Source organism: Orbicella faveolata, unplaced genomic scaffold, assembly GCF_042242905.1.
Source record: "Orbicella faveolata isolate gen_17 unplaced genomic scaffold, um_ofav_v1 contig_13, whole genome shotgun sequence".
NCBI lineage: Eukaryota > Metazoa > Cnidaria > Anthozoa > Scleractinia > Merulinidae > Orbicella > Orbicella faveolata.
The window spans coordinates 7,865,159-7,892,881 of NW_028301540.1; the positions used below are offsets into that span (position 1 = coordinate 7,865,159).

Consider the following 27,723-nt stretch of genomic DNA (forward strand, 5'->3'; position numbering starts at 1 on the left):
GAAACTGTGACTTTAAAAATTCTTAACCTTGAAGCCACTTCAATTGTTATGGATGGTGTCAAAAGCCTTGATAATTTAACAAATGAAACGCGAAAAATTTTCATCTCCAAAAGGAAGTCTGAACATGGGGCGCGGAAGGGTTTATTTGAAATATGTAAGTGTCAGTTTCATATTTGGCAACTTTTTTTTTTATTTCATGAATAACTAAGAAATTGATTGGCCAAATATTAATAGCTTGCTTTAAATTGTTGTACTAGAAACTACATCATGAAAGCTACATTGTGTAATACATAAGGTAAAGAAATAAAAGATGATTCTAAATCAACATTCTTATCCATGAGTTGTGCCTTTTTCTGTCATTAAAAATCATTTGCATCCTTAAAATTTTTTTTCTCAACAGTAACTCAAATTTGGTAGCCCATAGGTTTCATAAAGGGCTTCTACCATTCTATCTAGAAACTGCAACTTGCTCAGTATTGAGTCACAGACATAATTGGTAAACAATTAAATAAACGATCCGTGTTTCATAAATTAAATAAGAAAACGATATTATTTGTCAGAATAAAAACAAAAATTGCCCATCGAAGTTTTGAGGAGGAGATCAGCATAAACTTCCAAAAGGACTGAAGAAGCCATCAGGGATAAACGTTTACGGGCGCCTTCCACTTGAATGGTGGAAAGTTAAAAGGAAAAGCCTTTTCCACTAGATTTTTTCAACAAAAATAAATAAAGAAATAAATAAATGGAATGAACGACTAGTGCCACTAGCAGAGTGTCCAATGAATAAATGACTCTCTTGTTGCAAAATGCAGAATCCAGGTTCTCACACGCTTGCCCGGTTCCTTGTGCATGAGAAATTAAATCTTGCTTTTCTTTTAATAGAAAATTGTCATCGGTTTTTTGTAAACAGATAGATAACGTCTCTGAAAACCACTTCATTCTCGGCTAAAAATGATACAGGCGATTTAAAAAGCTTGCGCTTGAAAGTCTGTATTTTGTTTGCTAAAAAAAATACCACAATAAACCATTTTTTTAGTCACTAGTCACTACAATCTGCGACTAAATTCAGTAAGCAACTTTTTAGGCCAGACTTAAAATTGAACTTTAAAATCAACCACACCTCGAAATACAATACTCCAACCCTTTCCTGCATTCAATGTTGTACAAGCACAGAAGGAAAAAAAACTAATTTATCAAGGGAGAGTGGGTAAAATTTAAGGAAATCGAGGCTAAAATAATTCAGAAATATTGTTATCTCAACGGCAATGTGTGGGCTATTGTGTCGCAGATTGTAGGCAACTTTTTCGTTCAGACGATATTCTGTCAATATTATCCTAAGGCAAATACATGCATTATTGTATGTACAAACTGCAACACGATCTATCTATGTTATCCTAAGTAAAATACATCGAATTTACCATGCTTTAAATAACATGAACATATTTTTAAATCAGTTGTCAGTTTTGTGGTTTCCTTCCTTCTCTTTCTTTTTCTTCAGTCTTTTGGCTGTTGTTCTGTTCCGGTCCTTTCTTTTCCTTTTTTTCCTTTCTAAAGACGTGCCTGGCACGTCATTGTTATCATCGCTCTTCTTGTCTCCATCTTCTTTGGCATCAGTTTGTGCATCTGCAATGATAATAACACCTTTGTAACTAACCTCCAACCAGCCCAGAGTAATCGTAAAATATCGTTCCCAAACACAAAGACCCCCTATTTAATTTTTAATAGTATTTAGTTTACATAATGGCTGAAGAGGCACGAGAAATAAGGAAACAAATAATCTATAGAACAAAGAGAAAGATATTTAAGGCAAAAGGAAAGTCGAAGCCTCGTACTTTAAATGAACATTTCGAGTTGACATTTTTTTCAACATAAAACTAAATGAAAAGGTCTTACCTTCCAGGGTTTTTGACAGCGCACCTTCTTGGTAATTATAATTCCCCTTGAAGGAAACCTGTGTAAGAAAATAGAAGGGAAGTATTCTACCCACAAGTGTCAAACAGTTATCCCGGGCCCTTTAAACGTAGGATGGCTGTTTGACACATATGAGTAGAATACCCCCTTTTCAATTTACCGAAGTAAGTGGCCAAGAAACAAAGAGATGTATTGTGGTTACGTTGATATTATAAGAACCTGCCCCGATTAATTGATTTGATATGAAAATTAATGCGCGGTTAAATTAAGTTTCTGTGTATCCTTACTACTCCTTACTTGAATATGGATGAAAGTTTGGAAGAATTCTAAGAATCTGGTCCCAGATGCCTCCGCTCACGAGGAGGCTGCTTTCAAGTGTTATGGCTCTATTAGAGAGTCTATAGAGCGAGGGTAAAATCTTAAGAACCTGTTCTCAAGTGTCCTTGTCCAAGTCTATCGACCGGGGGTAAGGTGCCTCATAAAGAAACTTGTCTCGAGCGATCCAGCAAAAATTACTTAATACTCGTTAATACCCCTCCCATGCCCAGCAATGAGCTTTTTGAATCTTAGATAGACTCTTAGGAACCTGGTCCCAAGTGTTCTGGCTAGATTAGGAAGTCCATCTACCGGAGTACGTTCCTAAGAGCCTGGTCCCAAGTGTCCTGGCTCACGAAGAGCCTGGTCCCAAGTGTCCTGACTCGATTAGGAAGTCTATCTACCGAGCGTGAGTTGGCTAACAAAGAACCTGATCCTGAGTGACCACGCTTAAAATTAAGGACATCTTCACCGCAAGAAGTATGGATCTCGAAAACGTCCCATTTTCAAAAATGCTCCGACACTTAAGCTGCACATCCAGGATAGTTCTTGTAAATTGTCACAATTTTGAAGCGAAGTTGGAACTAAACAGTGTCTAGTACATTTCAAATGCGTTTCTCGTTTCCATTTGTTGGTTCGAATATTAGATCAACCTACTTCGTTGTTCTTATTAATCTCCACCTCACCCGGTTTATGACCAATCGGAAGGAAAAAATTTCAAGTTTTTAGATGGCTAAAACGCCGTAAATAAACAACCATATCAAATTTTATATTTCAAATCCCAATTTGAGATCTTGTATAGATTTGATCAAACCAAATAAATATAATACGATTTCCATCACTGGCGAGCTCTGGCCATAAAGAAGAAACCCTAATTATTGATGTGCGCGAAAGAAATTAACTTACTGGTCCCAATTGTCCTGGCTCGATTAGGAAGTTAAGGTCATAAGAGCCTGGTCCCAAGTGTCCTGACTCGATTAGGAAGTCTATTGCCCTTAGTTAAGCTCCTAAGGGCCTGGTCCCAAGTGTCCTGGCTCACGAAGAGCCTGGTCCCAAGTGTCCTGGCTCGATTAGGAAGTCTATTGCCCTTAGTTAAGCTCCTAAGAGCCTGGTCCCAAGTGTCCTGGCTCACGAAGAGCCTGGTCCCAAGTGTCCTGGCTCAATTAGGAAGTCTATTGCCTTAGGTTAAGCTCCTAAGAGCCTGGTCCCAAGTGTCCTGGCTCACGAAGAGCCTGGTCCCAAGTGTCCTGGCTCGATTAGGAAGTCTATTGCCCTTAGTTAAGCTCCTAAGAGCCTGGTCCCAAGTGTCCTGGCTCACGAAGAGCCTGGTCCCAAGTGTCCTGGCTCGATTAGGAAGTCTATTGCCTTAGGTTAAGCTCCTAAGAGCCTGGTCCCAAGTGTCCTGGCTCACGAAGAGCCTGGTCCCAAGTGTCCCGGCTCGATTAGGAGACTATCATCTGGATGTTAAATTTCCTAAGAACCTCACGAAGAGGCTGTTCTTAAGCTTCCTAGATGAATCAGTAAGTGGGCTGAAGGTAAGTTCCTAACAACTAAGTCCGAATTAAAGTGGCCAATAATAATGAGTCCCTGCGAATTCATAGGTAAATAGTGACATGGAAGGTAAAAAGAAATGTAGCAGCAGATATTATGATCTTCTTCGCGTTCACAAGATTGGTTAAAACTCCGCCTATATCGGCTATATATGTTATAAGTCCGATTGCAAGGTTAGACTTGATTTGTTTAAATGATGGACATTTTAAAAAAAACTTCCCTAACCTTAGTTTGAAACAGTGACTCCATTTCCTCTTCCTCCTGCAGGAAGTAAATACAGAAGAATGTAAAAACAAAAGTTAACATTCAAACAGATAATGAATCGAAAACTGGATATTAATGTTTTGTAACATTGCATTCCTGGAAGTCTAAAAAGAGACCACCATAAATGAATTAAAAATAAACATGCTAATGTGGCCGAATTTTGACCAAATATGGTCTAAGCTCCCGTCTCCACCTCCCGTCTCCGCCTCCCCTCACCACCTCCCGTCAGCGGCCACCCAGACTTGACATTTTGGGAGGTCGTTCGCGAGGATCGACTGTCTGGGTTTCTCTAGACTTTTCTAGACTATAGCCTCGCCGGGAAATGTCGTAAAGCCTTACTAGCTGCGCCCGGTATGCGAGGATGGGTAGGCTAACTTTCAGTATTGTGACTATCAAGCATATCTAGATTGTTGTGTCAAATCAGGAGCCACAATCGGGGAAGGTCTCCGTCCCCGATTATGGCTTCTGGTCAAATTTTAAAAATTGTCCACTTTAAAGCTGAGCAAATCACATTGTCTACTTACTCTCTCTGTGACATCTAAAGTTTCATCCATTTGCACTGTTTCTTCGTGAGAAACCATCACACTGCCCCTATGCAGGGTGAAATAGGGCGGGAAGGATTCATCTGCCCCGGCCCAGTCGTAGACCTCCTGTAACATACAGAATAAAGACGGTTGTGCAACATGAGGAACAAGGTGAATAACTTAGCTTGGTAATGAGGTTGCTCCTGTATAGACTGGTCAACGTTAGTAAAACTTAAACTGAACGTTTCCATAAAAATGAATGTCGACACGCAAGACAACCGATTATTTTCACATGAAAACATGGGCCATAAACTCCCATGTTACTACAACTACATGTATACAACTAAGGCAATTTTAGTTACTGCGGCTTCTCACCTGGAAATGAGCTCCCGTTTGAAATCTCCTTTCCTGTGTCCCGTTTCGGGACCTGACCCGAATCACATTTCCCGACACCGGCTCTTCGTTCACCCTTGCTCTCCTTGCAGACCTTGCATCTTTCTCCTCAGTCTACAAAATCGTTTCAGGAAAAATAATTATTGTACTTAATGTAGCATATGGAATGTGGTTACAATTGAAGAAAACCGTTTTAAGGTCTATTTTATCTATTTTTTAATCTACCACAATGACTGAAACTAAGGAAGTGAATTAAAAGGAACCACTCTTGTCACACGCTTGCGAGGATTTCGCCAGTCGATCGAGACCGAAAGTAAAAAAAAATAATTGCCAGTTTGAGTTTCGCCTGCATTGTAAGCAACGCTTGATGTTTTATCCAGGCCCAGTAAGTTACAATAAGTTTATGTCTGTAGATGCTGCTCAGTTTTGCTTGTGTAAAAATCCAACAAATTGTCTGTTGTGGATAAATAAGAGCGCCCGCCGATGTGTTTTGTACAGTCAGTAAAGCATGACAAATTGGACTCCCGCACTTTCGTGTAAAAACTTACATCGAACTCAGATAATGTCTCTAGTTTTTAAATATGTTTAAGGTTGATAAATGTCTGAGAACATATTAAAATACAGCAGAAATAATCTGCAAAGTTACGATGACGATTTCTTTAATCGACTTGAACAACGATTTCGATTTTGTTGGTTTAGTTATCAAAACTCCTTGTCTATCATATTTTCGCGGTGTAAAGTTTCACTGTGTTTAAGAAACACACCTGATGTTAGCAGCCTTTTGGCGTTGGTAAAAATTGTTGCAGCATCTCAGCACAAAATACAACGAAAGAAATCTTTGACAAGATTCGTTGACAATTGAAAACACCGACTCGGACTTGAAAGTGCACGCGCTGCACTATGCAAATGAGCTACTCAAAATTAAAGCTTTTGCAAACTCGCCAAACAAACAGAAACAATAAGAAACTATCAAAAACAGGTTCTGGTTAAGATTAAGCATTGTTTGAGAAACTCTCAGATTAGCTCCATACCAGAGTAAAGAGTTTCATTTCATAATTTTTCTTTACAGAACAAACGCAAAAGCTTACGCGTTCAACTAGCGCGAGCAGATATTTTTCATTCACAAAGCGAAATTGGAGTCTTGGTTTCGACCCTGAAAAACGCACCTTTTCCATCAGCTCAGAACATAAACCTATATGTAAGAGCCCTGGATCTTACTCATTGCCTTATTCTCTGCCATCGCTGTAAAAAATCTGTAAGAGAATCTCGCAACTCTCACAATTTGATCACGGAACGTGATAACATCCACGCGAGAACCCCCGACATGTGCGTGGATCCGCGCGGACCTATGTCGGCATGGTGGCGCAATTTGTTCTAAAAATAGAAATATTTAGCTCTTATTAACCGAGCAGGAGGTGTATATGGGAGAATCTTGACCGAGGTCGTGAGTATAGACCGAACGCAGTGAGGTCTGTACACACGACCGAGGTCAAGATTCTCCCATACAGACCGACTTAGCTCGGTTAATAAGATGTTTATTATATGGCAAAGAAGAAAACTTTAACTCGTTTAATGTACCTGGTTTGCTGACATTATGCTTGCAAACGGAGATGAGCTTAACTTTAACCTGCCGAAATTTGCTCGTCCTCTTTACTTTTTTTTTTTGTCACCAGGCTTTTTGGCACTTACATAAATGATCGAGCAGAAAATAAAAGAAAATGCTGAACAGTTTTGTATATTAGTTCGCTACTTTTTCAACGCAAAATGAAACCGGTCTAGATGCCAGTCTAGATGGGTAAATCTAGACCGCGGTCAATATCGATTTCAGCCAATCAAATTCGTGAATTCGGTAGTTCCCAGTCCTTGTGAGACACAGCCATATAATAATGTCCCATATCATAGATGCGCGCGGATCATAAGACTTACGGTCTCCGTCCCCAATTGTGGCTCCTGGTTGTAGACTATTTACAGGTTAACGCACTCAGCGAGTGAATTATCGGGATTTACCTGCACGAGTTCACTACCAATGAACGAGAAATTTCGATACCCCACGAGGCTTTGTCTTTGTTAAAATTTTTATATCTTATTCAAATTGACTGCACCACACAAAGGAAAACAGCATTGAAATCACTATATTTAAGTCAGCCGATGCCATGGCGTAATGACAGTGGTGTGTTGAATTTACACCACGGCTATTACACCACCATTATGAATTCAAGGTGGTTGTCTGTCACAACCCAGTATCACGTGGTACAAATCAGCCAATCAGAAAATCGGAATTCGTACAGTGTATGCAAGTTGAATAATAAAGACTGTTACGGCACGGTACAATAAAAATTAATGGCATTAATGTCGACGCTTAAATAGACAGTGAAACACTTGTATTGCATTCATTAACTTCCAGAGGAAGAGAATCATAGATAGAAAAGCTCTCCATTTGAAATAAACGGAAATTAATCATGTTTTGACAATGAACTGACAAAACATTTAACACTGCCAAGCAATATATCCAGATCAAAATAACCGTTTGCTTTTAAATTTGTAGCTGGAAATTGATGATGAAACCTACGAGTCTGGCCTGCGGACATTCAGGTTGTATGAAGTGCCTGAGGTCAATCGTATCTCTGGGAGATAACGCGACTCCTTCAGCAGCTCTTTGTCCGATTTGCCGCGAAACGTTTCGTTTCGATCAGTTGCAAATTAATATAAACCTAGACAAGCTGTCCAAAAGTGTAAAGATGAAGTGTTCCAGCTCTGGTTGCGAGTGGAGAGGAACTCTGGAGCATGCCAGAGGGCATGAAAAGAATTGCCCAAAAGCTCGAGTTAAATGCCCACACAATGGCTGCAATCATTTTGCAGTGCGCGCGGAAATCCAAGCGCACTGCAATAATTGCGAGCACAAAAGGTCACGTGTCATGGCTGCAAAAAAGAAATCAAAAAGGATGGACTGGCCCAGCACCAAGCAACGGAGTGCTATTATTCACAAGTGGACTGCCCGCTTGGTTGTGGCATCAACGTACCAAGGTAAGAACTTAATTTTGTCTTCTGACCATAACAAGGTCTGAAAAGGAATACGCACCATACGCATCTCGTCAGTTCCTAACACTATAAACAATAAAGTGTTTCTGTCGAAGAACTATCGGCTTATAGTTGCAACTCGGAAATTTGATGTTCTTAAAACAAATATTGCGCGAGAAGCGAAGCTAATCCTTTCGGTATGTATGCGATCCATTCGGGGACTTGTCTCTCCAGACTCTCCACAGATGAATAATATGGAGAAAATCGTAGTGAAGTACAATACGTTTTCTTATGTTACTCGAGATTCTAGAATTCCCTTAATCGATGAAGGTAATTTTTGCCTAGAGGCCTAAGACTTACATAACCCATTTATGATGAGTGACCTTTACATGTGTTTTTCAGAGCTCATGTCAGTTTACATCAGCACTCGTGCCCGATGAAGGCATCGAAATGCCTTGTTCCGGGGTGCAAAGCAATGACTTTAAGGAAGGACATGAGGACCCATCTATATGATGCTGCCAGGTCGCACTTTGATTTACAGCATGGCGAAAGGCAAAGATTGTTGGCAATGATAAAAGCACAGGTAAGGAGTTAAATTGGCATTAATTAAAAAACATGATTAACAGTAACAGTAAAATTACTGGAAAAAAAACGTAATAACAACATACAAATACTTGTGCAGGAAACTCATAAGGAAGAGGTGAATGAGAAGGAAGAGATGGTTATGTCCTTCTCGTGGCACATCGAAAACTTCCATGCGCATTTCGCTGCTTTGATGGAAGAGAGATCAGATCCACTAACAAGCGGACAGTTCAGAGAAAATGGATACACGTGGAGAGCGATTTTGACGAAGGACCTCAATTTGTTTCTCCAGCTGGAGAGTGCTACCTTTCCAGCTACAGTCGAGATAAGGTGAGCAGATCTTCCGAAACAGTAGCGCTGTATCTTTCATTTATTATTGTGCACAATAATACCACTGAATAAAAATCACAGCGGTGTGATATCATAAAAAAAAGTTTGCACATTCTGTAAAAGGAATATTTAAAATCTTTCTACGTTAAAAAAAATTGTCCAACAATATGGACTAGCATCCCACCCAGGCGGGGGGAGTAGAAATACTCCTAGTCGCTTCATGCTATAGAAACCGGGATAAGCACGGGCCTGATGGGCCACTTAGCCCGTATGTAGACGTTACCTTAACATAAAAGCTAATGGTAATTTAAACCCTTTTTTTTAACACAGAATGGTGCTATCGCCTGGAAATGAAAACGAAACAGTTTTCATTCTGCAACCAACAACGCTGAAGGAAGGCGAGATGTGGGGTCGCCACCTGTCCAACTTGAACAAATGGGTGGATGGCGACGGGAACATTTCAGTAAAGTTTATTATTTTTTATATGTACCTTTGATTTTACAATCACCTTTAACCAAGAGACCATGATCTAAGAGAACACATCCCCCCATACATGGGCCTCTTCCAATGATAATCTTTTTCAATCTAATTTTAGCGCTTGGTCAAACTGCCAAGCTATTTTAGGAAAGACACCCGATTGGCCAATTTAACTGAAGTAATATCACTGAAGGTTTAATTTTAACAGTTAATCAAATATGCAAAAACTTACACCTGTATCTTTGGACCGCAGTTCATAAAGACAGAGGGAGAAAAATTCTAACTGTCTGGCACTTTAAAAGAGCTTTCCAAAGATATCTTATTCGCTTTAGGCCGTTCAGTACTACAGCGCCTAATGTGAATCAGTCAGGCAGAGAAATTACAAGATTACTAATTTTTGAAGTATACTGAGGATAAATACATAGAAGATAATTTTCCTGCCCAACACTTTGAAAATGCTTTTCAAAGAGGCCTCTCACGATACAAACGATGGGGTAGTTCCAGAGAAACTGCACGATTTTTTCGCTGTGGACATCCAAACTCTGGTAAACATTACACAACACTTTCGAAATTAATTATGCAAAAATTTGCATCGGTGTTTTCGGAGCGAAAGTTCTAACAAACTGAAAACAACTATTTTAGCTGTCCTGAGCTTTATAAAACCTTTCAAAAGAGATGTTTTTCAATTTAATCCGTTCAGTACGTTTCGAAAAACGACCTTCGAATGTGTTTAGAATGCAGTTCTTGTCAGCAGCCACGGCATGGCACCTCATGTGAATTAGTCATGCAGAGAAAAGACACGACTTATGTTTGAAGTAGACTTAGGATTAACACATTGAAGATAATTTTCCTGCCCGGCACTTTGAAAAGGCTTTCCTAGGACAACTCTTTTGATCCAAACGTTGCGGTAGGTTTGGAGAAGCAGCTTTTCTTGCCGTGGACATGCAAACCTGGTAGATATTACACCACGGATCCTAAATTAAATATGTATACGTTTGCACCAGTTTTTTTCGGAGTAAAAGTTTTCACAAACGCGAAACAAATATTTTGGCTGTCTTGGGCTTTGAAATAACTTTCGAAAGAGACAGTTTTCGCATCAATCCGTTCGGTACTTTCCGAGAAATGACTTTCAAGCGGGTTAGAAATTTGAGTCTTGGCGCTTTGTGTTAATCATTCATACAGGGGAATGACGTGACTTCTATTAATTGTTTAACTTTGGAGAAGCATGTATAATTTTCCTGCCTTGTGAGCGCTTTGAAAATATTTCCAATGCTAACAGTATGGTATACATGTAGTTTATCTTAACCTCCCAGATTTTCAATTTCGTATTTTCTATAGTAGTCGCGACCCGATGACACTTGGCCATTGCCTGCGCGATCTTTGACAGCGTGATGCGAAGCTTAAAAGAGATCGAAAAAGATTATCATAAGGCAGGGGCACCCAACGACCGTTTTCTCTCGAATGCTGTTAGATGCTGTTTTAGGCTATCTGGAGTACTTTTAAAGCTCTGTAGGTTAATTTTAGGTTGCACTAAAAAAATTTTATCTGTTCGGATATTCTAGGGGAACTTGAGTATTCTCGAATTTATTAGGGCTTTTTTGTCCATTTCCCGAAAACCTTAGGTCTTATCGCCTTTCCGCAAATGATAGCTGACCTTTTTTCGCTACTCAAAACGACATTTTCAACAGTCCGAAAACAACAGACATTAAATTTCTCATATCACGAAAGTTCGAGGTGCCAATTCTCTCAAGAAAATCAGAGGGGATTAAAGGCCTTCCGAACAGATAATTTACCGAAACGATCCGTTGGGTGCCCCTGATAAGGCACGGGGATGTTTTCTCTCACCTCATGCTTTAACCTAATTCAACTTTGCGCATGGTACAATTTGGTAAATAGAAAATAATACATGGACGCGTCTGTCTTCAAGTTTCTATCAGTAAAACGGTCACGGTGGGCGTTTGTCAAGTCACTTTGTACCTACTTGATATAAATTTTAAATTTAATTAATTATGAAGTGAATAAAAATCACATGAAGCAATACGTGACAATCGGCGCGCCTTGAGTTGCCTCAGGATGCGAGTTACATCGTTTATATAAGAAATAGTTTTACCGCAAAATTCATAAGGGATTTAAAAAGAAGGTTGAAATGTTTATTAGCACAATTAACACTTTCTATTTAGCAGCATGTCTACATCTGAAAAATGAAATAACACTTAAAATTTTTTGATTACATATATTTCTTCAAAAGACTGAGCACAACATTGAAAAAGTAGCTGATTAATTGTGCTCAGATCTATAGTGTTATTAGTTCTATTTTTGAAGTTGGTTGTGGGTTACAAGTCAGCAGTAGCATTCTTCATGCATTAGATATGTGTTTATGTTCTGTTAAAACCAGTTTCTACTACTGAAAAGTATGACACGTGACTAAGTAAATAATAAGTAACAATTTTTGTACATACGTACGAAAGCATGATTTTAAAATAAACGGAATACGTACAAAGTAAAAAGTATGTTTTCCTTCTGTTATCTCCCAGAACTTGTATTTGCCTCTCAGCTGCTTTTAGAGCTGCCGGTTAATCCAACCACAAAACAAAATAACACTGTATAAAAAGCTCGATTTCAGCGCGGGCAGGTTGTTCGTAAAACGCGATAAGCTCGAAAATAAAAAAATGTATATCTATATGTATATGATTTTAACATTTTTAGCATCAAATTTTTGTTACAAAAGAAACAATTATCTTAAGACGGATTTTATGATTGAGTACTTTATCTTCTCACTAGACTGTTCAAACATTGAAAAAGCGCGAAAATGAGAAGCGAACAGCAAGCTCATACTCGCGCGGTGAAGGGTCGTAGCATGAAGGCCACCTCGTTCCCAGGGTCTCTGATCTTACCACTCCCCTGGGGGTGATAAAATGAGAGACCCTGGGAATGAGGTTGGCAGAAAGCAAGACCTAAGTGGAATGCACGTCATGACGTCACCGGAAATGATCTTCACTACTTGCCGCCGTACTGCCACCTAAGTATTAGAGGTGTGTAAGACGGTGTGTACAAATTCTCTTACATTTTGAAAATAGTGATCTGAAAATATATATGTATATCGTGAAGATATCATGAACTGGTTTTCACACATCATCCATCATGGCGGGAACATAGAGGCACGAAATATAGGGCAAATCAAAAAAACATTCGTCTCTGAAAATAATTCTGGGGGTGGGAGTGCTGGACTTTGTCATTTAATTACTCATTGAAAGACCTCCTGTAGCGAAACGTTTCTCGGAGCACGCTTTTAGTCCAAAGTGTAATCTTAGTGTTTCACTGCTCTTCACCATTATAAATCTTTCATCGAAGACGTTAAGCATGGACCTGCGATATTTTACCGATTTAAGGCAAACTTCATCGGTAAGAGTAATAAATTGGCTTAAAAACCGATCTTTACTGGCAAATCCGCTCCACTGTGGAGGATGCAACCAAGCCATGACAATGGTTGAAAGATCGGATGTCCACGTCGACGGATACCAATGGTTAGTATAAAGAGAGGCTATATTAACTTAAGAGTTGTATAATTTAAACCATTACTGAGCAGTAGGGCTGCAAGCACGCTGGAATGCTGGGTCCGTTTCTAGTGAGAGCATAAACCAACATGGCTATAGCGCGAGCTACAGAATGATTATTCGGGAAAGAAAAAGTCCGTAAGCAGTCTAAAGACATGCGGAATATGTACTTTATCTTAGTATATGCAAACCCGCGTCGATCGGACAGAGCATTCGAAATTCCAATAAAAAATCGTGAAGCGTACTTCTTTACCTGAATGATTTGAACTAGCGATTATACGTGGTCTGTTGAACGAAATGTAAAAAACATCTCTTGATAGCCTGCTGCGAGCGTGGCGCTATCACGCGTTTCATGTTCGTTCCTCTCGAGCTCGCCTTCTCACTTGCCATGTTGGATGGCAAGTCACGCAAGTTGGTATACTCGTATTATATGTTGAACCATAAATGCGAGCTTCATTATTCCATTGATATTTATCATACGTCATTTTCGGCTTCTAGTTTTTGAAATACAAAAATCTTAGGGAACGCAGATATAAGGAGCGTGTAAATTAAGAAAACAAACCAAGACCGCACAGAGAAATACGGGCACAAAGTTTTGGCGCGTTCTCTTGACAAAAATGGAGTAATAGTGCTGGGACTACTGGAGCAATATTGCGGGAAACGCATTCGTTGGGAGTTCACACCCCTATCTCGAAGATCATGTTTCGTTCTTGCAGGCTAACCGCATTGCTATTGTATAACAAACGTCCAGAAGACGAGACTATGTCATATCTCGGATATGTCATTGCTAAAAACGCAGACTAAATAATTCTTCCCGGAACCCCATAGCAGATCTCTTACCCAAAACGCACTCCGTTTGAAGCTGTAGAGTGAGCCATTCCGCTTGGGCGTAGAAGATATGAGACCGAGAACAACTGTAGTAATATCCCTTTTAAATCTCTAATAGGGGCGTCCAAAGGAATTCTGAATTTGACACTGGTTCTATTCCTTTAGGAGATGCAGTACTTGCAGGAAGAAACGAAGCATCAGAACTAACAGTTTTTTTGCCAAGTGGCCAAAAATCCCTTTGGGGGAACTTTTAATGATGATTTACTTCTGGTCCACGGACCAGAGTCGTAAATCCACCGCGAACATGATGTCCATAAATAACAATCTTGTCTGCACTGTTTTCCGAAGTTTGGAGGACGTATGTTCAGCGGACATCGCAACACACCCTTTTATTCCGTTTGGGGGAACAGCTGTCGTGAAGTGCGACGAAAGCAAATTCAATCACAAAGCAAAGGTTAGTTAGTATACATGTCTTGGTTGTGATATTGCTGTTTTGTCAAATTTGGTTGAATTCTTTGACAAATAGTTTCACTAATCAACAATCGTTAACTCTATTAGTATAACCGAGGAAGAAGAGCTCTCGACTTGTGGGTCTTTGGAGTCATTTCAACAGCCACGAGGCCTGCAAAGGGTTATTATGAAGTGGTGGCAAGTCGGGATCGTGCGACACTGTTGCCGATTCTTGCAAACTGTCTCCAACCAGGCAGTGAAGTGTACACCGATGATTGGGGGGCCTACAGAAACCTGGACCAACATCTGCCCAACCACGTCGCTCGACATCGCGTTGTTGTCCACGCAGATAACTTCGTGGACCCAGTAACTGGGGTTCACACTCAGGAAGCCGAATCTGCGTGGGCAAATTTGAAAGGCCCCCTCAAAGGACGGCGTGGTATCTCTCGCGATGATCTGCAGGCCTATCTGAACGACAGGATGTGGAGGCAATGGCGAGGACTGGATCGCATCATAACAAATTTTCTCCCGGTATTGTCTTCACAGTATAGAGACTATATTGTGTAATAGATACTTAATCACTGGTCCCGAGGGAAGCAGTTAGCTTTGTTTTCCCGAGAATGTCGATGTTTCCCGAGACGAAGATGGGAAGGGGGTTGGAGGGGGGGGGGGGGGGGGGGTGGTGTAGGGCGGGAAACGAAACAAACTTTTTCCTAAAGGACCAGTAATTAAGTGCTTTGTTATATAGCTGGAGCCTGTGTCATAGTAGCCTGCGTGTGTTTACTATTTACTACTTACGTCTTGCGTCACAGCCGCCCTCCCCGAAAGAAAAAATCAGTGAGGAACCTCTACGTTTTTTTCCTTTCGGGAAGAGTGCCTGCGTTGCAGGCTACGTTTAGTGAAAAGTAATAAATCAAGTAGAAGAAAAAGTAACCTCTGGTTATTGAGAGAGCGCGCAATAATTCTGTAATTGTAATTTTTAATTTACGGTAATTGTAACTGTAACTGTAATTACGTGACTCTAAATCAACCAATAAGAACAAACGTGATATTCAAATTAACTCCAGCTATATAACAAGAGGCACTTAATGGCTGGCCCCACTTGAAAGGAGTTTTGTTTCTCGTAGGTCGGTCATGAAGTATTTGTTATACCTTCCAATTCAAAAATAGAATAAATCTAAAATGTACCTCATGCATACTAGTTTTGGTTTGTTTAGTTCTAAGAACTTCATCGTTCTTAATTCTGTACAATCCAAAGGTTGTTTTCAAGTTTTTCTCTTTTTTTTTTGGTTGCTTTACTAGGGGATTAAGAGCTTTTTTGCTTAACTTCCTCTGTTATGACTTGAAAGTGTTTCTTTGCCGTCACTACAACGAGCAAGTCATTAGCTTGACTGACGCACAAATTTGCCGGATCTTGAACACGTTCGAATTGAAAGTTCGAGTTGTTGTTTTTATAGGGCGAGAAAAATTACACGTGACACGTATTTGAGTTGGGAGGTATAACAATGAACTTTGTATTCCAGTCCATTACAGGATTAGTTACCCTTAGCTATAACAAAAACATAAAGTGTTGCGAAAGCTTTTGACGTTTATTGAAATGAAAATCAGTGGAACAATTTAATGCGCAGTAGAATAATTAAGCGTAGTAAATGCGATGTATTTTGCTCCGGATAACATAGATAGATCGTGTTGCAGTTTGTACATACAATAATGCACGCATTTTCCTTAAGATAATTTTTACAGCATATCGTCTGAAAGAAAGATGGGCCTACAATCTGCGACACAATAGCCCACACATTGCCGCTGAGATCACAATATTTTTATATTATTTTAGACTCGACTCCCTTAAATTTGACCGACTCTCCCCTGATAAATTAGTTTTTTCCTCATTTGTGCTTGTACAACATTGAATGTAGGAAAGGGTTGGAGTATTGTATTTCGAGGTGTGTTTGGTTTTAAAGTTCATTTTTGAGTTCGGCCTAAAAAGGTGCTTACTGAATTTTGTCGCAGATTGTACGTAGTGTCTAGGGAGTAATTCAAAAATGTTTTATTGTTGTAATGTTTTAGTAAGCAAAATATCTTGCAATTGGTGGAACAAAGCGTTTTAAATCGCCTTTATCGCTTTTAGCCTATAATGATGTGGTTCTCAGGGGCGTTACCCATCTGTTTATAAAAACCTATGACAATTTCCTATCAAGAGGAACAGCAAGATTTAATTTCACAGGCACAAGGAACCGGGCAAGCGTGTGAGAGCCTGCGCGTGTGGCTTCAAGGTTAAGATTATTTAAAGTTACAGTTTCTGGTTAGCATTTATATAGTTTGTAAGATTGCGAATAAAAACTTTTGCATAATATTTAAATTTTACAATTAACATTGAAATTAAAATCAAACTCAGTCTATTGATCGGGTTGTCAATTTACCTAAAAGAACTTAATAATTAACTAGCCTCCTTTCACGAACAAAAATGGTTTCACGAACGAGTCTCGATTTTTGAATAAGTCTCGTTTCCCGAACGAGTCTCGTTTTCCAAACGAGTCTCGTTTTTCCAAACGAGTCTCGTTATTCAAAACGAGTCTCGTTTTTCCGAACGAGTCTCGTTATTTCAAAAGAGTCTCGTTTCAACAAGTCTCGTTTTCCGAACACTCCGAACGAGTCTTCTTTGAATAGTTTTCCGTCAAAACAAGTCTCGTTTTCCGAAAGTTTCAAGAACGAGCCTGGTTTTTTAAACGAGTCACGTCTTCGTTGCATATCGAGCACACATTATATCGAGACGATTTTTGTCGAGTCCTATTAGCCTGGTTTACCAGAAACCGTGAGTGATCTTACTGGCACAGCAAAAACCACACGAAACGCAATGTCTGTCAGATTAATTATGCAGTTCACTTTTATTTGTTAATCAAAACCTTCATGCACGATACAATGGTTTATTATTGAGCAACACAGATTTGTTCCTTAGCCCCTTAGGCTTTACATTTATCAATAAAATGATTGGATGTTTTCCAATCGCCACTGAAAATCTCCCAACTCCGCTCTTCAAGCATGCTCTTGTGTTTTGGAACGGAGACTCGGCGGCCAAGCTGCAAGAGAGACACGCGAGACGAGCCAGCACGATTCGCGAGCCGGCGAGTCGAGAGCCTACATGAAAGCCATTGAAACTGAATCGCTGTCTCTCTTGCGTCTTGTCCCGTCGCGTCCCCGTTCGCTCGCACGCCCAGGCGAAAAGCCAGCAGCGCTTGAGTGCGAAACTCAAACACTAGAGCCTGCAGGCTACTCTTCAAAACGCCATTTTCGCGAAAGTGAAACGGATATGACGTCATCAACTTGTTCCTCGGGACTTTCCCGCGGTTGTCAAAACTTTTATGGGAACTGGCTGCTGTCAGTTCGCAAGGAAATGAAAGTTCTTGACGTAATGCGACAGACTGCTGCTCATGCTACTTAGACTTGCCACGAGTCGACCTCATGAATTTCAGGGTAGAATATGTTAGGCCGCGAAGCGGCCGAGCGAGCGACGAAGTGGCGAGAGGTCCGGCGGGTACTGAATAGACAAGACGAAGGACTTTTCAGAAAGTCTACATGCTACCTTACGATCCAGAAACAGAACAAAAAATGAGAAGATTAGCGTAAATTATCATGTATACAACTTAACTCAAATCAAAGGAATAATGAAATAAATGAAGCACTGAATTGGAAAGTGGTTTGCATTTCTGCGTTTGGGTTTTGGGCCACATACTGGGAAGCTTTTGGTTTTGACTGCTTTTGCAATTCGAAGTGAAAATACGTGGCAGGGCTTATCGGGTTTCCCTCAGATTAGATAAACACTAAATATTCGTAGGACGCAAAGATTAAAAATAAATGCTTGCTTGGCGTAATGCTAATTATGGGAAGTAAGCATTTTTTGGCCCATGACTAATCAATCTGACGCACAGCCATGAGACTGTTTGAAGTCGCTTAACCATTGCATTATAAAAACGCGCGGAAAAACGTCTGGCTCAAGCTCATGGGAAACGGCAAGTGTAGAGTGTTCAGTTCACATGAAGTAACGGCAGCCGATACAAAACAATACATAAAATGGCGGTCATGTTGTTGTCCCAAACCAATCCGGTGCGAGTTCAACTCTTTTCTTCAATAAACGCTTTCTTTAGTTCCAATAAATTTGCATGGTTGCTGGATGATGTGTGTGAAAACGCTGTAATGACATGCTCGGGAGATATTTAATTCCCTCAGTTGCTATGTTTTCTTGTGCGTAACACAAAATAAACAACAAGGATTCTGACTCACGAGAAACATAACCACTGTTTAGACAATGTAAACAATTAATTTGTGATACACAAGAAATGTGGATGAAATGCAGATCGTGTATAATTATTTGACCTACAAGGACTGCAAGAAAGCGCACAGAAAGCTGTGTGCTTCTATGCATGTTCTAACACACGATAGAAGTTCGGATGTAAACAGCACTGAACAGCTGTCGGTGATGCAAGTAATTCCACTTGTGCAATCGACGTTTTTTTGTAATGGCTTGTTATTGTAAAACAATAATAAGGGCCCGGACGCACTGAGCAAATTTTTATTTATTTCGCGAAAAAATCTGTCACCAATTCCCTGAGACAAGTGCGTCCGGTGATTTTTAGATCTACCAAATTTTGTCAAGGCTTACCAAACTTCAAAGACGCCGTCGTCCTGCCTCGGAGCAGGACAAATTTTTGTCAGGCGTGAGATCTGACAGATTTGTCAATTTACACGCCATGATTTGAAGCAAAATGTCAAGCAAGAAAATTTGATCTCTATTTTTAGTCGGAGTATTTCAGTCCGAAGCCCGCCAAAATTAAATTTATATTTGCGCGGCAATCAAACGATAAACATGGAAGATTCGTACCTCGGTATGCTCCATGACGATCCGTTCGCACAGTACAACTATTACGGTTCCCAAGTCTACGTTAACGTTCCAGCTGCATCTCCAGGACCAAGCTCTGCTCAATTTGTACATCCGTATGTCCACCAGAGTCAGCCGAGTGCAGGTACAAGTGCAAGTTTCACGACTACATGTAATCAAATTGAAAGCAGCCAAGCTGAGGATTCAAGAGCAGACGAGAGTAGAAAAAGGGGCAAAGGTTCAAAGAAACAAGCGGCAAAGTACGACTCGTTTGAGCCAGAGGAAGAGCGGTGATTGTGATTGATACTTATGGTTAACAAATATTTTGCTGTGATTCAGTGCGCCCACGCTTGAGAAATTAAAAATTTGGCAGAGACAAATTTTGTCGAGATTTTTGGAAGGGCCAAACAAATTTTGTCAGTCCAGTGCGTCCGGACCCTAAGTTAAGCTTCCACTATCCTTTTGTATTTAGCTCAGTTTTCCAACAAAGTTTTTTCACATACAATTTAAGCGTCCCTAAGACTTCGGACTTCTCCTCGTTAAAGTGCCAAAAGTAAGCAAAAGTGAAAGATACTGTAGTTGTCAGACCTGTCGCTACGAAGTTATCATCTGCTGTCTTAAGCCTGCCTGATGATAATAAATTCATCGGAAGTTCCTATATGTTTACCAATACTTCATGTCATGTTTACCAATACATGACAACTGGCCTGATTCAAATTAACTTAAAAAAAAAAAAAGAAAAACCAAAAAGATACGACCGAGTTTTTGCGACTACCTGCGGTTCATGCTACTGTATAATGCCGATATTCGATAGTCAGGGAAAAACATGCAACCCGAGGCGAATATAAAGCCCCATGTCGGGAAAACTAACGCAAACAAAAGTAATGACGGAATAAATGCAGTACCATACTGGAGACTGAATCAATCTGGGCCACATTTGGATGAAGCCAGAAGCTTTTGTTTCTTCAAATGGAAAGTGAGAGTAATAGGTAGGCGGGCCATAAATCTTTCAGTTTTCAGTGCTATTAAACACAAGCCTTGACCCGGAAAAAAATCCGCCTTCCTAAGTGTAATTATATGACGATAAACAGTATAGACCAATCACCCTATAACGCACAGCATGTGACTGTTTGAAAAGGTTTATTCATTGAATCACACAACGTGTAGCCTCTTCCAGGCGCTCAGTTAGTTGGGGCGCAGCGAAAACCAGCAGCGCTTGAGTGCAAAACTCAAACACTAGTGAAACGGATATGACGTCATCGGCCTGTTCCTCGGGACTTTCCCGCGGTTGTCAAAACTTTTATGGAAACTGGCTGCTGTTAGTTCCGGCAAGGAAATGCAACAGCTCTTGACGTAATGCGGCAGACTGCTGCTTATGCCACTGTATGATGCCAATATTTCTTGAACGATCCAGAAACAGAACAAAAAAATGAGTAGAAGAGCATAAATTATCATGTCAGTACAACTTGAAGGGAGGGTTTCACGGTTGGATGCATGTCTGTAATGTTTATTCGTCTGTGCACGCTTTTTAATCAGGCCCAGTTTTTCATGGTTTATGAACCAATCGTAAGCAAGTTACCTAATTTCGCATGCAAATAGCAGTAAAATCATCAACCGTAGAGCAAATTGTACTGGTCAAAACTAAATTCAACGTTCGATAGCGTCCGTAAAATCCACTGAAATCTTCTGAGAATTTTGGTCATCCGTCATTCTGGGACGACCAACTATAGCATGTGATTACTGAATTACATCTGAGTGGGGTTTTTAAAGCACTAGCATTGATAAGAAGCGAACAAAAGATTGATTTAGAGACATGCGCCGAACAGTGAAGCCCTCCCTTTAACTCAAACCAAAGGAATAATAAAGTAAATGTAGCACTGGATCGAACTAGAAAGCGGTTTATATTTCTATATTTGGTCGGTTTTGGCCTGCAAATCGACCCTGGCAACGGAAGCTTTTGTTTTTGAATTTCGAAAGTGAAATTATGTGGCAGGGCTTATCGCGGGGGTTTTTCCCTCAAAGTTGATAACCACCTAAACATTCTTAAGTCTAAATGCTTGAAATAATTTTAATTACGAGAGGTAAGTATTTATTATATCGGCCCACAGCCATGTGACTGTAAGAGGTAGTGGCTTATTCACTGAACTGTACAACGCGCGTAAAAACATCTCAAATTAATCAATTCTGTGGGAGTTGAACTCTTTTCTTGTGTAAACAATTTCTCTTGTTATTTGCATGGCTGCTAGTTACGTGAGTGAAAACGCTCCATAGACATGCTTGGGAGATATTAAGTTCCCTCAGGAGCCATTTGGTTTCAAATAAATGTATTGTAACACAAAAGAAGCGACACGAAGTCTAACTTGTTGACTATACACACGAGGCTATCAAATTTGCTTACGACAGGAAGTTGCGAAATGATTATCACGAGAAACACAGCCAATGTATACGGCGAGAATCGAAACAATTTGTGATGCAGAAGATATTTTGATGAAATGCAAATCTTTTAATTACACCTTTTGCTGTTCATTTACAGAAAATAAACATTCATTTGTGTCCAAATTTCTTTCTTTATGGTCAATAAACTCTCATTAACACCAATATGACCTTCATTTGCGCGTAAGGAACGTTCAAGAATAACATTTACATATGCATTAACATTCAAAATCATCAAAAGAAAAACAATACCTTCATTTGACATTCATTGACTGTAAATGTATTTTCATTTTGGTCGAAAAAAAATTCGTTGTCGCGAAACGACAATCATTTACACTTTAGGACAATCAGTTTTCAACAAAAGACTTACAATAACGCAATTTGCATGAGAACTCACAATACGCATGAGAACTCACAATACGCACTACGTTCTATTCTGAGAAATGTTTGGGCAGAGCTTATGGTTATGTTAATTAAACGAAAGTAAGGACCTCATCACGGTTTTGAAACCACGCGTAAGAAATTACAGTGTATGGGAATCCGATGGCAAAGTAATAATTTTCCAAAAATCGAATTCTCACCAATAAATGAATAGCAAAGTTAAGATGCTAGACAAGGGATTGCATTGACCAAATTTGAGGGATGTAGCGTCCACATCCCTCGAATTTGGTTAATGCAAACCTTGTGTATTATCTTAACTTTGCTATACATAGATGTTTCAGAATTCAATTCTTAAGAAAATTATTTGCCATGGAATTCCCACACAAACACTGTAATTTCTGGCGTTGGAGCTTACTCGACAAAACGGCTGCCAAAACCGTCAGAAGGTGTACTGATTATTTGTAGAGATATTAAGTTTCCATCCGTATCAGTTTATAAAATACAATGATCAACAATAAATGATAACAAGCCTGACTTTTGGACTTTGTGCGCGAAGCTCTTCACCAAGATTATCCTCTGAGAAAGTATCACGTGGAATGCAAACAGTTCAAGTGCAGTATACCTGCTCTCACTAGCTCACACAGCATGAAATAAAAATAATAATTTAAGGAAAATTGGAGTTGGCTTGAAAATCTCCTTACGGTTGCAACTTAACTCTACAACAAGGATGTCGTTGAAGGTCTTTAAGATTTTTGCGCAGCTGCGTGTCAGTAGTTGACGTAAACCTGGCGTAGAATATATGGCTTACAAGGTACTTTATCAAGCAATAACGTAAAGGCCGCTTGAAAGGAAGCTTTAAATAAAAATAGTATTCCTTGTGTGAATTCAACGTCATCCTAAAAGAGAGAGAGACACGGCAAGGCGGCGTAAAGCTGGCGCTCTAGGAATTTATGATAACATTACCACAGGGTAAGTGACTGCCTCGCGCGTCTCGCTCGTTTTGCATTCCATGTTCTTTTAGGAGCTGAGATCGGGAAACTCCAGGCCAGGAGGGGAATGAATAGGGTTGCGAATCGACGGATTTTGCCTTAGAAAGCACACAGGTTGCAGACTTCTGCGATATAAACTGAGCGGATTCACAGGTTTCAAAAATATACGCAGAACTTGGATCGGCTGTGAATTTTGGCGCGTATTCCTGACTCTGCCTGTCTTGAAGGTCGGTTCGTGGGTCCTTAACGTAAATTGGACATAAGTCTTTTGTCAGCCTTGGTCGGATCTTAATACTTTTATACTCATCAAGTTTTTGACTTTGTGAAATTAGCATTGGCATCACCACATTTACCAGATTAGTAAGAACTTTTACAATTCTGATTGTTTCTCACACAAGACAAAGTGGCAAATTTATCAGCCGAGACATCTCTTGGCAGACATTATTACTTTTTTAAAAATAATGTCTGATGACTTCGGGAACAGGCCTATGACTTCCGACAAGATTTTGCTCCCGCACATTCCGAAGTCTGATCTGAAGCGTCCAAAGACGTCGCAAAATTTTCCGAAAAAGTCCCCAAGTAGTTTTGTTGGCAGAGCAGCAGAAAAACTTCTGTTTAGGCGGCTAAAATAGCATTCATTAGTGCTTTAGATCATGCTGCAATTTCGTTCAAAACAGTTTCCAGCACTTAGATTTTGATGGGTCGTTAAAGCCACTCTTTATCACTTTATGCGACAATCACGGTATCAAAAAAACTACCCAATCATTGGGGAACACGTTGTTATCATTTTCGTGACACTGAATAGGTTACCATAGCAACAGTATGACCTCCTAAAAACATCCTTAATTACAGCTTGAGGGGATTATAATTCAAAAACGGCATGGTGAATTTTTTTTTATATTATCAACTTTTGGCAAAGTTTAAAAATTCTGTAGGTAGGGTTCAGAACCACTTTAAATTTTAACCTTACAATTTCTTGACTTTGTCCACTGAATAGTTTTCGATTTATTTTTTCGTTGCGTGACAGTGAAAATCATCTATAATGCACGCTGGTAGGGTACACAAATTGCTTCGCCGGAAATTTATTTATTTTGCCGGATAAGAGCGGCAATTTTAGAACATGACTGATTCATGCATGCTGAGTATTCAATATAGAGTCATGATGCATTTGGAAGAAGTACTTTTACAAGTTTTTGAACCTGAACACAGTTATAAAACTTGCATGTGAGCAAAACTCCTTTTTTAAATAATACGTTCATTAGGAGTTTCTGATCTTTTTCTTTTATTTATGACTCTTTCACTGACTTTGACAAGAGACATGGCAACACAATTGCTTATATCAACGACCTCAGCTAAGCTATTAACTATAGGCTCAAATCAAGAATGCACCGAAGTAAGAGTGGTTGGCATTGAACCAAAATTCGACTGAGCCATTCCTCGGCGCTCCCCACGAATTGATCTTCAGTGAGATAGTGTCACCAGCCTTGAGATCAAACACACCGACAGCGTTTGCTGGGTTTCCGTTCCCCCTAGTTGCGTCCAAAATGGCCGATCGCTGAAGAATGGTAATGACGTCATGGTCGTTCACAAGAACATGCACTCTCCCGCGGCTACTGATGTAGAGTTGTACATAGATGTAGTACTTTCCAGCCCTGGGTACTGTCAACTTTCCGTCACGATACGTCATGCCACCTGCAAGATGACTACGAGAGTGGCTGATTGACCAGTCGGTGATCACTGAAAGGTAAATTAAATTTTTCTGGAACAATGTTATATTGCTCTTTTTTGTTGTTGTTTTTACCCCTCCCCCCTCCCCTACTCTAACTGAGTTTTCCCATTTGCCAGTTTTCTCTATTGATGTCCAAGGACCTGTCCATACTAAGCCAGAGAAATTTGAAAACAAAGGTATCATTTTTCCTATATCATTGTAAACCATCTAACGTTAGAGTTGTTTTTCTGTAAATAGTGTGCAATAATAAAAACTGAAAACTGAAACATTCTGAAAACGCATCAGATGTTTTCCGTCCACACTACCCTCGAAGAATTTGAAAAAGCAACAATCACTGGTCATTTTGGATTTGTGTAAGAAGAAACTCGGGCGGGGAAATCACATCATTATCGTGACTACATTGTTTTCAAAAGGCCCCGTTTTTAAAATGTTTTGTTTTCCCTCGAGTTTGAAGAGCATTTTGGTGACGGATTAGTGTTGACGGTTGGCCTTTTCAAATTCCTCCGGACTCGAGTGGACGGGCCTAAGCCAGTTACAGGTATACCGGATGATATTTTGATGGGAACTCTGCAATGTTCAACAGCGCTGGACACAACTTGCAATACTCGCTTGAGCATTACAGGTTCCGATTTTCCTTTTCTCGTACGTATTAAATGAAACCACACTAACTATATGTTTCAAAGTTTTGCAAAACTCAAAGCATACCTGTGTTAACTGGATAGTGGACTTCTTGTAAATGAGCTCCCACAATGTGAGCGGACGGTTTTGGGGCCTGCAGTGAATTATAAAGAACGAAGAATACTGTTATCTCATTGATTTTACCTTTCAAGCTTCTCAAACTCATTACTGACTATTTATCAAGTTTAAACGAAGGAAATCATGACCGTGACAGTGTTTGAAAGACTAATCGTAATTAGTACAGATTTTCTTCGTTTTCTCGTTAGTTTTAGTTTCGATTGAGAAGATCTATCAAATATTGAAGTCAGTGTTTGACCACATTTCCAAACAATTCGGAGTTCGCAAAAATACCCCGCTTCGCGTTGTATTTTCCACTCTCTTCTCGATGTTTGGGAACATGGTCAAACACATTCTATAGAGTTTGATATCTTACATAACCAAATGTAATCGTAAAGTTAAGTTTGGGAATAACAATTGTAACAACATCTTGGCTATTTTTACGAATATTTTTTGCAATAAATTTTCTCCAATACTTAACGTTTCCTTTCGGTAATTTCGCTTCGACGTTGTTTCGGGCTTAGTGCATGTCTTCGGGGAATCATATTAAATCCATGAAACAAGACACAAAAAAGGGGCCAATAATCTGACTTTAAATTCCCAGGATCGACCCTCTCGTTTTGTAACGACTATTGTTTGCCATCTTTCAAAGAACAGCTGAAGGAGCAACGTTTGATTTGCTATAGCAAAACACTCCAAAAAAAATTGTTTGACTGGATAATTCTGAAAGACGCAGTAAGTGTGTTTTGTGTTTTACCTTAGAAATCACCTTTAATATACAAAAGTCATTTTCAAAATTACTTACATCCCGAGTCCTTTCCATGAAAGCAGTGAAGCCAATCAGGGTACGTTTCAGTGAGCTGAATTGTAATATAGTGCTGGCCTAAATAATAAACAATTCAGTTCTCGGCAGATTGTGAGATTGAAAGATGAGTGTACCTTTGGTCCATTTCATTTTCACGAAAAGCAAAAATCAAAGAATCGAAAACAGAAAGCATAATTTTCAGTTATTGCTGGTTTTCACTATCATGACATCGATAGAAACTAAAAATCGTAACCATTCAGCAAATAAGTCAAAGCCAAAAAGTCAAAAATCTGGGATATGATAAATTATGGCTATACAAACGACCCCGCCTAAACTGAACTGGTGTTCAACCACTCGGCCACTTTGTTGTTGTTGCTTTGTTTGTTTTGATTTGCTTTTTACTTTGTTTTGTTTTGCTTTATTTGTTTTGTTTTGTTTTGTTTTACTTGTTTTTCTTTGATTGTCATGTTTCCCGAGTGACTAATTCATTGCCCGATATAGATACCTGATCTCCAAAACCGACCACTCGATCGTGAAGGAGTCATTTGCCGCATGATAAATTTGTAGCTCTCAAATTTGGCGCACGAGCGAACCGTAACATATTCGAGACAAATCGATCCCGAGAACGAAAGGTAGCAAAACAGAGGCTAAAGCTGACGAAACCAAGCCAAAAGAAGTAAGAAGCCAAAAGTTAAAAAGGTGTGTAGCGTAAATGCCCAAGAAACAACTTCAAGAACTAGATGTACTTAAATACCTCCTAAATCACGCGAGAAAATGAAGAGTTTAATAAGGGAGACCTCTCGAGTCCACCGCCACTTCAACAGCACATGGTTTGAATGCATCTGAACAAAGTACGCGCGTGAAATCTTTCTAAACGAAACAGCACCTTCGTAGTTATATCTTCTCAGAGGTTTTAGTGACAATCATGCTTGAAATAACTTCCAATTGTTGCGTTCTAATTAAGACGGATTCCGCTCAAAGTTCGAGCAATAAGTGCAAAAATTATTTACTAAAAATCTACCGATAGCACGGTAACTTTTCGAAAACTATTTACAACATCTCACTGTAATTTATTTCTCTAGGTGACCCCGCGATTAAATCCCCAAGCATTCTCGAGAAATTTAATATCAAACCTCGTAAGAATGCTTAAAGCGTGCGTTATTGTGTTTTCAACTAACGCGAAACGTCCGTTTTAATAGAAATATTGATAACTTCAAGTTCAATTGTCTCTCGCGGGGTCAGCTTGAGAGCTAAGGTCTCGATAAGATCTTCCTACCTTTATTCAAAATATTATCATGCCATGAGGTTTTTTTGGTAACTTAATTTTTGCCATCATTGTTCGAATGTTCTGCGGAAATCGTCTGAATAATTCTTTTGATGACGTCAAACAATCAGAACTTCAAGTTGCACAAGTGATTATTCGTTGCCAGAAGTTAAATGGCCCAGTGAAAATAGCTTTTTCATCAATCTCTGGTCGCAATACTCACTTTTATACACCTGTTATTTCAAGAGAACAGAAAACAATCACAAAACGGCAGGTATTAGTCAGGTCATGCTAGAACTAATGGAACATCTTTTATC

General features: G+C 39.6%; 3 protein-coding genes and 1 pseudogene across 4 annotated transcripts; 2 read left to right on the forward strand and 2 right to left on the reverse strand.

The window, feature by feature from the left end:
* Positions 1 to 165: 165 nt before the first annotated feature.
* LOC110069330 (uncharacterized) lies at positions 166 to 19,291 on the reverse strand. Its single transcript, XM_089284453.1, has 6 exons — positions 19,074 to 19,291; positions 4,941 to 5,072; positions 4,566 to 4,691; positions 4,003 to 4,038; positions 1,894 to 1,951; positions 166 to 1,623 (listed from the first exon to the last, which is right to left on the reverse strand). The coding sequence occupies exons 1-6, from the start codon at positions 19,182 to 19,184 to the stop codon at positions 1,451 to 1,453; spliced, it is 636 nt and encodes a 211-aa protein (XP_089140579.1). The 5' UTR covers positions 19,185 to 19,291; the 3' UTR covers positions 166 to 1,450.
* Positions 7,166 to 10,372, forward strand: LOC149114826 (TNF receptor-associated factor 5-like; annotated as a pseudogene). The gene is made up of 4 exons (XR_016205915.1): positions 7,166 to 7,982; positions 8,379 to 8,559; positions 8,659 to 8,888; positions 9,219 to 10,372. The product of XR_016205915.1 is annotated as a TNF receptor-associated factor 5-like (transcript).
* Positions 12,613 to 14,847, forward strand: LOC149114827 (male abnormal protein mab-31-like). The gene is made up of 3 exons (XM_089284452.1): positions 12,613 to 12,889; positions 13,913 to 14,201; positions 14,306 to 14,847. Exons 1-3 carry the CDS (start codon positions 12,726 to 12,728, stop codon positions 14,762 to 14,764), a joined length of 912 nt encoding a protein of 303 aa, XP_089140578.1. The 5' UTR covers positions 12,613 to 12,725; the 3' UTR covers positions 14,765 to 14,847.
* Positions 19,292 to 24,138: 4,847 nt separating the features above from the next.
* LOC110047317 (tumor necrosis factor-like) lies at positions 24,139 to 26,265 on the reverse strand. The gene is made up of 3 exons (XM_020753062.2): positions 26,143 to 26,265; positions 25,308 to 25,374; positions 24,139 to 24,610 (listed from the first exon to the last, which is right to left on the reverse strand). Exons 1-3 carry the CDS (start codon positions 26,158 to 26,160, stop codon positions 24,246 to 24,248), a joined length of 450 nt encoding a protein of 149 aa, XP_020608721.2. The 5' UTR covers positions 26,161 to 26,265; the 3' UTR covers positions 24,139 to 24,245.
* Positions 26,266 to 27,723: the final 1,458 nt, after the last annotated feature.